General features: G+C 43.2%; 1 protein-coding gene across 1 annotated transcript in view; it reads left to right on the top strand.

Moving 5' to 3' along the window:
- Dlat (dihydrolipoamide S-acetyltransferase) overlaps positions 1-13,024 on the top strand; it is a 25,253-nt gene that overhangs the window by 8,035 nt on the left and 4,194 nt on the right. Inside the window, exons 6-11 of the mRNA XM_021206594.2 lie at positions 1,299-1,486; positions 2,635-2,776; positions 6,970-7,037; positions 7,584-7,676; positions 7,984-8,091; positions 11,803-11,918. Of these exons, the coding sequence (XP_021062253.1) occupies positions 1,299-1,486; positions 2,635-2,776; positions 6,970-7,037; positions 7,584-7,676; positions 7,984-8,091; positions 11,803-11,918 (715 nt within the window). The remainder of the gene's footprint in view (positions 1-1,298; positions 1,487-2,634; positions 2,777-6,969; positions 7,038-7,583; positions 7,677-7,983; positions 8,092-11,802; positions 11,919-13,024) is intronic.

Below are 13,024 nucleotides of genomic sequence, written 5' to 3'. Positions count from 1 at the left end.
CCTTGCTATAGAATCTAGTTACAGAGAACTCCTTGCTATAGAATCTAGTTACAGAGAACTCCTTGCTATAGAACCTAGTTTGGTCTTGAACTCATGTTGCCCAGCTAACTTTGAGTTACCATACTCCTGCTTCAGGCTCCTGGTGGGATGGTTACAAGAAAACACCTAGCTTTGACCCTTACTTTTATAAGTCTTCAGTGTTTGAGAGAAACAGTAGCTGAGTAACATCTTACCAGAGGATGCAGAGACCCCAGTGATACTGTATTTCACCACATTGGAAAATGTAGCATAATGCCAAGCATAGCCTTTGAGCAGCTCTGAGAACACTTTTACTGCTGAAATCCCATGTTACCGGTCCTGCTGCTAGTTCTTGTAATTTGACTTCCATGTAACTCTGACTTCTAGCAGTCTAGCTGATACTATCTTAGTGTCCTGTAAGTGCCACATAAAGCCACCCTTGAGGCGTTTTCAGTGACTCTTAGAATGCTCCACTGTCTGCAGTCTTGGTAGAACAGACATAGTATCCACAAGGCATTGGCTCCAGAAGGGCAGTCGTGTGTGCTCACCACAAGTGCAGTTTGTTTTTTTTCTCCCAAATTGTTTTGATTTCATAGATTTGGAGGGCCAATTGCATTTTTCATTTATACATTGTGCAGGGTAAGTACTTAAAAATATTAATTGACTTAAATCCGTAACATTTATGTAAGGATTGTATGGTCAGCCATTCCTTGGTATATGTGTTGGCACTCTGATTTAAGTCTATAGATTCAAGTTCTGTAAATAAGTGGACATGGTATTTGGAGGGTGGAGTGGGGTCACTGAAATTGGACCTCAGAACTTGAGCATATTAGTAAGCCCTGTGTTCCTGAGCTATGCCTTTAGCCCTGTACACTTTAATCATTTCCAGTTACTTGTAATGCCCAGTACAACAGACTTGTGTAAGTAGCTGTTACACTGGATTACTTAGGAAATAGTTGCAAGAATAAAAGTGTATGTGCTAAGTTCAGACCTCCAAAGCCTAACTACTTAGTACATGTCAGCAACAATGTAATAGTCACCTTCAGCCAAATGGATTTAGGGATGCAGGACCTGTGGACAGAGGGTTGACTGTGCTATTCTTGTTCCCATGTTAAAGACAGAAACGGAGGCAAAGAAAAGTTAAGTAGTTTGTCAAAAACAAAACAAAACCAAAAAACAGTGCTAGTAGTTTGAATATGAAAATGCTTTACCTGAAACCCTAGTGAGGGTGTAGGAATGGTGGAGGCTTGAGTCCTGTAATGATTTTCTTTCTACTTAAGGCTTTGAAGTACAAGAAGAAGGTTATCTGGCAAAAATCCTGGTCCCTGAAGGCACAAGGGATGTTCCTCTGGGAGCCCCACTATGTATCATAGTAGAAAAACAGGAAGATATAGCAGCATTTGCAGACTACAGGCCAACAGAAGTGACCAGCTTAAAGCCACAGGCACCACCACCTGTCCCACCCCCGGTAGGTGTACTTCCGAATTGGGGAATTGTCCATTCAGGCAGATAATAGCTCAGGTTCCTGTGTGTCCAGATCCTACACGAAGGAAAGTGACTGGCAGTATCTGTTAATTTATGGGTTGTGTGTGCGTGCTCATGTGTCATGTGCTGTCCACCTAATGGTCAGTAGTTTACTCTGCCGCCATCTTAAGCCTTGCTGAGAACAAAGGTAAATGACATGTCCTGCTAGTGGTGTGATATCATGTCCATGGGAGGTGATGGTTTCACCCCACATTTTCTGTTGCTCAACTAATGACGTGTTTCCACTCTCAGTTCTGGTACTTGTGGTTGTAGGTGATGAAGTGTGTTTTGTACTTTGGGCCCTGAAGTGACATGACTCGTTGTAGCATCATGCACTTGCACTCTTCGGTGTACTCCTCCATGGGTTTAGAAGAGCTGCATATTTCCTCAGAGGAAGCTTGCATTCACAGTCTTGCATTGATTCAGACGCTGTCAGGGAACAGGGTGGTCCATTCCTTAAGATACTTGAAACGTGGGACCTGATGCTATCATTTTATATCCTGAAGTGAGATTAAATAAAGCAGGGCTCAGGTTAATTATATACTCGGTGGAAATAAAGGATGGACAGGAAGCAAGGTATTTGGTGGTTTGGGTACTTGGGAGGCTGTGGCAGGACGATCACTGTGGCTTACATAGTCCTCAAAGGGAAAAATGACAAGAAATGACAGGCAGCAGTATGTTATACATAGGTCAGTTTTAGTTCCACACCTCTCTAATTAGCATGAACTGTTTCTGTCTCTGTCAGAAAATATTCTTGCCATGTTAGTCAAGTCAGGAAAGTGCATAACATCATTTAATTATAAAGAGTTTTCCATTATAAAATATGAACCTGGGGCTGCTGAGATGGCTCAGCAGGTAAGAGCACCCGACTGCTCTTCCAAAGGTGCAGAGTTCAAATCCCAGCAACCACATGGTGGCTCACAACCATCCTTAATGAGATCTGACTCCCTCTTCTGGAGTGTCTGAAGACAGCTACAGTGTACTTAATAAATAAATATTAAATAAATCTTTTAAAAAATATATGAACCTGTGTTCTGTCAGATTATCTTTGCAGTGATGAATGGATAGATACTCTGTAACTTTTTCTCAAAGGTGGCAGCTGTTCCTCCCACTCCTCAGCCTGTAGCACCTACCCCCTCAGCCGCTCCTGCTGGACCAAAGGGAAGGGTGTTTGTCAGCCCCCTTGCAAAGAAGTTGGCAGCAGAGAAAGGGATTGACCTCACCCAAGTTAAAGGTAAGTTTCTTTCTGAAGAAAAGGGTTATACAGTTACAGTGTAGTTAGATGCTGTGTGTAAGACCCGTGCATATACCTGTGTGGAAGGCAAGCATCACTGTTCTATTCCATCTGCCTAGGACTGCCTGTGTAAGCTGTGTGCCTTTTCAGACTTTCCTCTATTCATAGGAAATCTTCTCAGAGCTCTGAGGAGCTAGCTCCTATAATCTTAGGGGCCTGGATTCAGCAAACCCAGGTTTTGTAGCTTTGGCTCAGAAAAGAATTTCTGGACTTATTAGAATGAAGCTGATTGAGGTTTTATTAAAAAATAAATAGGTGTTCATAAGCCAGGCATGGTGGCCCACTCCTATCGCTGAGTACAAGGCTAGCCTGGTCTACAGAGTGAGTTCCAGGATATCCAGAGCTACACAAAGAAACCCTGTCTTGAAAAAACGAAACAAAAAATGAAAAGAAGAAACATGCTCACAAAAAAAAATCAAAAGCACATCAAAGAACAGCGTTGTTTATTAAAAGATACTTCTGATGAAGATTTTAAGGATGGACATTAAGAGAAGTATTCTCTGGGAAATAATAATTTATACCCAATTATGGGTATGGGCTTTTTAAGAGGCAGTCAGAGCTGGGTGTGGTGACGCATGCCTTTAATCCTAGCATTTGTGAGGCAGAGGTAGGCGGATTTCTGAGTTTGAGGCCAGCCTGGTCTACAGAGTGAGTTCCAGGGCAGCCAGGGCTACACAGAGAAACCCTGTCTTGAAGAAAAAAAAAAAAAGAAGCAGTCAGAGAAGGTCAGACATACCCAAGTATAATAGCGAGTCCACAGGGATAGTTGCAATTAGATGCCCCACTGTTAGCCATATATACCACTGTGGTGGCTTTCTTCTTGTTCCTTCTTCTTGGTGAGTGGGCTTGTTGGGGTGGCTCCGGAGGTTCTGTGAATGGAATTGTAATCTATAGATAACACCAGCAGCCATAAGGGTTATATATAAGTCTTCTATTATAAATGGGGCTTTTGATAGGCTTTCTAGAAAATTGATGTTTTATTACTGGGAGGAGAAATGGCTTTAGCAGATGTGAATGTTGGAATTCTTGCTTCTCAGGGCTGAGAGGCTCTGTCTACTTCAGGATGAGGGGTTCCTTTCCCTTCTCATATCCCCACAATTTCCTTGTCTTTATCCTGTCTCACTTAAGTGTTGGCAGAAGCATATGTGTTTGTTGAGCAATGTTGAGTTATAAGACGTGTCTGTGTAATAAATCTCAGTGTTAGGTTAATTGAGTGTAGCAATAAGCAAAACTGGCTCATCAGGTGAAAGTTCTGGCTGCTGCTGACCTGAGTACTGTCCCTGGGACCCACACAGTAGAAACAGAAGTGACTTCTGTCATTTGTCCTCTGACCTCTGTGTACAGTGTGACACCTAATGCATAAGGGTTGAACTCAGGTCATTAGGCTTAGCAGTAACATCCTTACACATGGAGCTTTCTCAACAGCCCAGGTTTGGTTTTGTTTTTTGTTTTGTTTTTTTTTAAAAAAAACATGAACCTAGGATCATAGTAGGCAGGCACTGTAACACTTATATGTATTTCTACCCCTCTCTTTACTTTGTTCTGTTATAGCATCTCAAAAAAAAAAAAAAAAATTGCCCAAGCTGGCCCTGAACTTGCAATGTTCTATCTTCAGCCTCCTGAGTAGCTAGGAGTAGACGCCTGAACATCAGGTCCTATTTTAATTTCTGTATTTTCCCCATTACCCTGTGCTGTCCTCAGATCTGCAGTTGTTGCCCTCAGTCTGGTTCTCACTCAGCACCAAGCCGCTGTTTGTTGGTGCATTCTTTATACATCTGTGCTTAGTATCAGATGAGTTTAAGGTATTTCATAGAGCAGAGGGGCTGAGTTAGTAATTGTGCCTGAAGAACCTGGACTAGTAGGGTCCTTTGTTCGAGAGGTAATGGTGCTGGTTATTTTGGTAGAGGGGTGAGTTGAAGGACCTTGGTATTGTTTTCATGCAGGTTGGGTTAAGTGATTCCTTTATTAGTAGCTAAGCACATGGTTGGTGAGAAGCACCTGTGCATCGGGTACTTGTTTGTAAGATGGGGAACATTCCAGCCTCACAGGCCAGCAGGAGTGAATGAAGTAACAAAAGTCTAGCATTGTGGTTAAGGATGGGATCCAGAGCTAGAAGGCTCAGGTTTAAATGTCAGCTCTGCCTTACGCTAACAGTGTCACCTTTTTTGGCTCTGTTACTTGTATATAAAAGTGATACTTAATACAGTGTGAAGATTAATAAGTAAACAGTGCTTGTGCAGAGAAAGCATATTAGCTATCCTGGCTCTACTGTTATGAACTGAGGTGAGTTAAGAGCTAAAAAGAAAGACTCAGTGACAGCCGCAGTGACTTTTAGGATGGATGAGGAGGACCTTTCTGAGGAGTGATCCATGACCTCATGCCCAGACAAGGAGGTATCTGGGCACCAGCCCTGGGAAAGGTCAGGGAAAAGCATTTTGGCAGAGGGCGCTGCACCAGTAGCCCGTGGTCTAGAATCAAACAAAGCCTGACATGTTTGAGGACCATAATGGAGCATGGCGAGGAAAGGGAGAGCAGAAATCAAGGGTGCGAAGACTCGGAAGGGGCTGGGTGGGCCTGCTTGGCATGCGCTTGTATCTAGCTTCCACTCTCTCCCTGTAGTTGGGATTCGTGCAGGAAGCAGGGGAGGGAGAGTGGAAAGAAAGGGAAAAGTGCGTGTGCGCACGTGGCGCATGTGGGGCACCTTCTACCTCACTGTCCCGATGTTCTCACAGTATAGCTCTGAACAAGGGCTGGCGCTGTCATCTCCATCCTGCAGATGAGACAGGTGACTGTAGTCAGCTGTGTAATTCCACAGAGTGCTGTGTGTTTCCTGCCAGCTAGCTCTTCCCTTTATACCCTACTGCCTTAGGATCACCCGTGTGCTTTGTTGGGGAGCTGGCAAAGCAATTAAAAGCATTTGCTGGCTAACACACTAACTGTATTGGGGCGTGGTATCAAGCTCTGTCCCGGTCGGTCGCAGGGGAGGTCATGGTTTCTCTCTGCTAAGGGTGGGGAATCTAATAGAGGTCCCTGCCGCCTCTGTTCTAGAGCTCCTGGTGAGGAGAGACAGTTGTAGCCAACTCTGTTTTCATAACGAAGGAAAGGAATTGGGAAGAACTGCACACAACGGGAACCCTTTAAAAGGCTGCCGTGGGGGAAGATGAATCAATTTGACCAATTTTTTTCTAGAAGTGGGCCAGTGTAAAAGGTATTATAATAACTAAATTCTGAATTTGCTTCAAGGTCAGGATGATGTACTTGGGCCTAAGCCTAAACCTGAGACCCTAACCCTGAGGTAAAGATGGGAGGAAGGAGGGGAGTTTGAGTAAACGAAGCCTGTGGGAGAACCTGACGGTCTCTTAGAGACATTGTAGTGTTTCCTCCTTGCTTTGTAGCATGGGTTGATTTAGTTTTGGTTGGGGTGAAAGACCTGAAAATTATGGAAAATGAATGATTCTAAGGATGAAATCATTACAGTTACACATTATTCATGCTATTCTGAAGTGAAAAAGGTTTATTTCTTCAGAAAATTGTCAGCCTTAACAAAGGTTGTACTTTATGGTCAAATAAGAGTATTTCAGGGTTCAGAGAGTTGGGGTGCTGTTTTGTTTTTGATTTTGATTTTTTTTTGTTTTGATTTGCTTTTTAAGATAACCACAGTCAACAGCCAATTTTCCTTTTCAATTATAAACTATGATTAGTATTATTATGTCCGTGTTTCCCAGCTTAAAGCAAATAAATAAACAAAATAAAGAATTTAATTTAGCTAGATAAAACTTTGAGAGAAAAATGGTTACTATTTACAATGGTTTAAAAGAACCATTGTTGGTGGGGGTGGGGGGTTGGGGGTTGATTTCTGGGGGGAAGCGGGGGGGGGGCAGTCGGATCTCTTGAATTGGAAGCTATCCTGATCTACAGAGTTCCAGGACAGCCATGGCTATCCAGAGAAACCCTGTCTCCAAAAAACAACAACAAACAAACAAACAAAACTATTAGTCCGGGGCACTCTGGATTAATGAGCAATTAACAAAGCTACTATTCTGAGAGAGATAGGGTTTTTTCAGGGTCACAGTGTTGACCTTGGAGATCCAGTGGTATGCTGTCATATACACAATATTTATGTGTTTCTTCAGGGACGGGACCAGAAGGTAGAATCATCAAGAAGGACATTGACTCCTTTGTGCCTTCTAAGGCTGCTCCTGTGAGTTATTTTTGGCTTTCTAAAATTACAACTTCATTTCATTCATTCATTCATTTAGTTTTAGCCACAGTCAGCTTAAAATTGTTATCATTGTGGGGACTGAATCTTGGGGCTCCATACATGTTTGGCAAGCACTCCTGCAACTGATCTACATCCTGGCCCACAGCCTTGAGTTTTATATTTTCTTTCTTTAATTCTTCAATTAAAAATGCTTTGCTTTCTCTCCACCCCACACCTCACCTCTTCTGGCTATGTTGAGGAAGTAGGCTAACCTTGAACTTGAAATCTTCCTGCCTCAGCATCTTGAATGCTGGGAATTTAGGTATGCACCACCACTCCTAGACTGGTGTTAGTAAAGAGGCTAATCCGAGTCCCTTTTGCTCTGTGGAGATTGAACCAGCTACTCCTATGGAACCAGCTACTCCTATGGAACCAGCTACTCCTCAGATCTTTGCTCTTCCGCTTTGACATGTAGTCATCCACAGCAGTAGCATGTCCCAGGTGGTCTCTAGCCAGTCACTAAGTGCTTTTTCTTTTCCCTCTTAGGCTGCAGCAGCTGCCATGGCTCCCCCGGGTCCAAGAGTGGCACCAGCTCCTGCAGGTGTCTTCACAGACATCCCCATCAGTAACATTCGTCGAGTAAGAGCACCACCGAAATCTGCAGTCAGAGCTGATAGCATTTCCACTCTGGTTGTTTAGTAATGTGTGTGGTAGTTTAAAATGCCAAAAAGGACCTTGTCAGTTATTAGTTTGAGGAAGTTTGATTTGGTCAGTTGAGTAACTGGGGTAAAGAAGTCTCTTCTTGGCTAATCTAGGAGGAGCAGTCCTTTGTCTGTCTCTGACGTGTGAGGTAAGCTACCCGGGAGCCGAGGAAGAGGCAAGCAGACTGAGTTAGGTACAGACTGGAGTCAACTGAGAACTGATATTGAACTCTCTCTGGTTTCAGGTGATTGCGCAGAGGCTCATGCAGTCGAAGCAGACTATACCTCATTATTACCTTTCTGTTGATGTTAATATGGGAGAGGTGCTGTTGGTACGGAAGGAACTTAATAAGGTAAAACCCAGAAATTCTGTCTTTCCCTAGAAACCTTTCCAGTATTGCCATGTGTTTTATTAAAAACTGGTTCTGATAGAAAATTACTGCCACTTGAAACTGTTGGGTAGGGACTATCCTGGGAAACTTCACTTCTTTTGATTTGTTGCAACTATCTGGACAGTGTCTCACTATGTAGCTCACACCTGGAACTCCATAGAGCCAAGGCTGCATTGACCTTGCAGTTCTGCTGTAGCCTCTAAAATGTTGGGGTTACAGGAGTGCACCACCTTTTCTGGCTTTTCTGTTAACCCTTGATTGGAATCCAGCATTGACACTCACTGTGCTGTGATATTAGTCTAGCAAGAGCAGTCTGTCTTCAGCACGAGTTGATGATGGAATTGGGGCACCACTAAATGTGACAGACAGGAAGGGAAGGTGGTTTTATAAAGGTGGCGGGTTCATTTGTAGACCAGGCTCTTTATGAAGCTGCCTCGATTATACTGTGTGTGTTCATTACTGGGGTTCAGCACAGTGTTGAAGGAGACCAGTGATAGTTGGGGAATTCACAGTGCTGTAAGACAAATGTGGCCAAACTATGGAAAGTGTACCCTGTTTGGATTGGCAGAGAGGTGAAGAAAATTCATGCTCATGGTTGAGAATTATAAGGGTCAAGGGCTGTAAGAACAGAAGTAAGACTGAGAGATGTTGATCCATGAAGTACTTGTTGCACAGGTATGAAGCTCCCAGCACTAACATAAAACAGCAGGTACTTTGATATGCCTGTAATTCAATACTGGGGGGCAGACAGCATCCCTGGTGCTGGCTTACTAGCCAGTCTAGCTAAGTCTGTAACTTACATTCAGCAAGGCAGAGTGGGGCTGGAGAATGGCTTGGTTAAGGGGACTCACTGCTCTTGCAGAGAATCCAGGTTCAGTTCTGAGTACCCACACGGTAATTTACCTGTAACTCCAGTTAGGTGTAGGCAGAAGGCTCACACAGGATGCACATATGTACATGCACATAAAACAAGTCTTTAAAAATAAATAAGGCAGAGAATGAGGAAGATACTCAACCACATAAAATGAATAATTGTAAAAGATCTTTAAAAAATAGTAGAACAGAAGAACCCCATCAGCTCCTTAGAGTGGCATACAGGGCCTTTCATGGGGTCTTTGTGATCTTTCTGAGCTGTTTTCCCACCACCAAAGACAACACTGGTTGTCTTGCTGTTTCTCAGCATCTCTACTTTACACTCCGTACTTGTGTTTTCTCCATGTAGACCCTACCATGTTCTTGTGGTTTCCTCCTTGACCTCCTTAAGGACTTGACATGTATTGCCTTGACTGGTCTTCCTCATTCTGAATTTACCTTTTCCCCTTCCCTGTTCACACAACACTTTGTAAGATGCTGTGTGACAGACGCACAGTCACTCCCTTTACAAGATCTGCTCCCTGAGCACAGATTTGTTTAGTGTTCGGTGCTTCATACATTTTGTATCCAGCACAGAGTGGAGAGGTGAGGCACATCACTGATTGCATGAGTGAACCAGCAACGCTTGTCAGTCGCTACAGGGATTAAAGATGATGGCATACAGTTATTGTTTAAATTCTGAAGTGGAGCAAGAGAGATGGCTCAGGGTTAAGAACGCTTGTTCTTGCAGAGGACACATGCTATATTCACTTCCCAACATAAACACATCAACATCCAGTTAGTTGTCTGGAACTGTACTTCCAGGGGATCTGGCACTGCTTCTGACTGCCACAGGATCCTATTTATATGTATGTACATATACATACATTCATACATGCATGCACGCGTGCACACACACACATCTGCACAGAACTAAAAAATTTTTTGTTTTGTTTTTCATGACAGGGTTTCTCTATGTAGACCTGGCTGTTTTGGAATTCCCTCTGTACCCCAGGCTGGCTTTGTACTCACAGAGATTCTCCTGCCTCTGCCTCCTGAGTGCCAGGATTAAAAGCATGTGCCACCACTGCCCAGATACAACTAAAATATTTGTAAAAATCAAAGTATTGAAATAGATAAATTTATCCAGTGTATTTGGAGGATTATTTTGAATGACTTTTTTGAGATATTCATACCATTTTAATGCCATGTTCAGATCACACATTTGAGGTGTCCTACTTAATGTATTGTGGAATATAACCACAATACCACGATAAATTTTGGATCATTTTTACCATCCCAAATAGCCCTTTGCCATAATCCTATCAATCCTTCCACTCCCCTCAGTCTTACATTTTTGTCTCGGAAGATTTACCAGTAGGCAAAATGGAATTCTCTGCCTAGAATCATATGAAGTTCATTCTTTACCAAATGCTTGTCATTTATCATATTCAAGGTTCAGCTATGTTGTAGCATGTATCATTGTTTCATTTTTCTTTCTCTCTCTCTCTCTTTTTCTCTTTTCTTTCTGTCTTTTTAAAAAGCTTTATTATTTATGTGCTTTGTATCTATGCAAATTGTGTGTGCGCGCGTGTTCCTACAGTAGCTAGCCACAAGAGGGCAACATCCCCTTGAAGACATCTTGTGCTCTTAGGGGGAATAACTTTTTGACCATGAAGTATGAGGCTAGATAATTATGGGGGATTATAGATCTTTTTCTCATCAAGAAGCTCCTTCCAAGTTCAGTAACCGTTCTGTTGTGAAGAGCGGTACTGAATTGTCTGTGTCTTTTTTGGGCTGTTGAAGCAGTCATGTGGCCTTTCTGTTCTGTTAGGGCATTCCACAGTAATTGATCTTTTTCTTTTTAAGAAGAAAGATATTACTGTGGTGCCCATGCTTCTGGATTCCAATGAGTCTCCTTTCTAAGCCTCCAGAGGAGACAGGAGAATAGTCACATGCTGCTCTGCACACTTTAATTGATGTTTAGATGTTGCCAACTCTTGCACTCCTGAAACAAAGCCTATTTTGTTGAAGCTAATGGGCTAGGTTCTGTCTGCCTGCATTTTGTTAAGGGCTTTTTTTGGTTATATTTATAAGATAATGTTTAGGTTTTAGCTGTTGGGTTTTTGTCTGATTTTGGAATGAGACTAACACTGGAGAATTGTTAAGTTGTTAAGTCTTGTGTTCTTTAGATGTCCTAGTGAAGATTTATGTTAGCCTTTAAACATTTCGTAGTATGGGCTAGTTGCTGGGTGGTGGTGGCGCACGCCTTTAATCCCAGCACTTAAGAGGCAGAGGCAGACAGATCTCTGAATTCGAGGCCAGCCTGGTGTACAGAGCAAGTTCTAAGACAAAAAAACCTTGTCTTGAAAAAAAACAAAGCCGTCTGGGTCTAGTCTATGTGAGCAGACTGCACGACCAGTTTCATCTCATCATTATGTTTATTCTGAGTTTATACTCTTTATTGATTGTTTCTTTCTAGAAGCCTGTGCATTTTATCTGGGTTGTGCAATTTGTTGGTGTTGGTATTCATAGTACTTCTTTTTTATGTTGGAAAGATAGCATGTCTCCAGTTTTACCCCTGATTTGAGGAATTTGAGTCTACTTCCCTCTTTTTCAAACAAACATTTGTTAGTGTGGTTGTCATTTACTTGATATTTTAAAAAGAAAAAACACCTTGGTTCAGCTGAAACGAAAATAAGGACACGTCATAAATCACAGTGGTCAGCTGCTGTCATGCCTCCGTTCAACAGATAAAAGAACCTGTTTCTTTTTGGGAGAGGAGGGCTAATACAACTAGCTGCTTGTTGTGTCTAACAGATGCTCGAAGGTAAAGGGAAGATCTCTGTCAATGACTTCATCATAAAGGCTTCAGCGTTGGCCTGTCTGAAAGTTCCTGAAGCAAACTCGTCTTGGATGGACACAGTTATAAGACAGTAAGTTATGGGAGACTCCACAGTGACCTGCTCGCGTCTGCTGACCGCAGCTAGGGATGAGGAGACTGTGCCCGTGGGTGAATGGGTTTGAAACAGCACGGGACTACCTGAGACTTGGGGCAGCTGGCCAGTCAAGGCTGAGATCCCTTATATGGACTCAGTAAAAGGAAATTGGTGCAAACCACAGTCTGGTTACACTGATAATGACTGTCAGAAAGGAGGGTAGAATCCATTCCCTGGTCACCAGGAAGTTCCGTCAGTGTGTGACAGCTGGGTGCCGCGCTTTAGGTCTTTGGAACCACTTTATCAGTTGGGCGTTTTCACTGATTGTTTCGATGAGCATCAGGGGCTCAGTGAGTTCAGTGCTTTGTCCCAGGTTAGTAAGTTGATCAGTGTCAGGGTTCTAACTCAAGCCCTGGCCTTTTCTAGAATGTAGGTAGGTACTTTTATACTATATAGTTTTTAATTTTTTAAAATTATGTGTCTGAGTGTGTCTGTGGGAATGGGAATGTGCAAATGAGTGCAGATGCCCAAGGAGGCCCGAGGCAGCACATCCCTCAGAGCTGGAGCTGCTGCCTGACATCGTAGGTGCTGAGAACCAAGCTCAGGTGTCCTTACCCAGCATTAGTGCAGTTATTATTAACCCCTTTCCTTTGCTCATGTGCGCACATCGCCGCCAATTACACAGGGATCCTCAGAGACAAGCCAGGGGTAGGCAGCAACTAGAGCCTTCATTCTATGTACCTGGAGATAGCAACTGACTACAAACAGATCCCCATGTCCCCCTCAGCAGGACAAGTTGCAGATCTCAGAGAAATACTCATGTAGTGGTGTCTTTCTGAGGAAACTGTACAAAGGGATGACATTTAGGCCATCTTAACCTACAGAGTGAAACATGTTTCAACAAATAAGTAAAAGCCAGAGATGCTACTCAGGGTATAGGGCCCTACTGATCTACTCCAGAAAAGACCAAGAACCTATCTTAAGTTTCTCCTGAGGCATGGCCTCCTTTGAGTCCTGGGCACTGGTTTCTCTCCCATGGTCCCATAGTGTCTCAGCTTTTTTGTTTTGTCTCCCTCCCTCCCTCCCTCCCTCCCTCCCTCCCT

Source organism: Mus pahari, chromosome 10 (genome assembly GCF_900095145.1).
Source record: "Mus pahari chromosome 10, PAHARI_EIJ_v1.1, whole genome shotgun sequence".
NCBI classification, from domain to species: Eukaryota; Metazoa; Chordata; class Mammalia; order Rodentia; family Muridae; genus Mus; species Mus pahari.
Note: the sequence above shows the minus strand (reverse complement) of the source record. Positions and strands in the feature narration are given on the sequence as shown.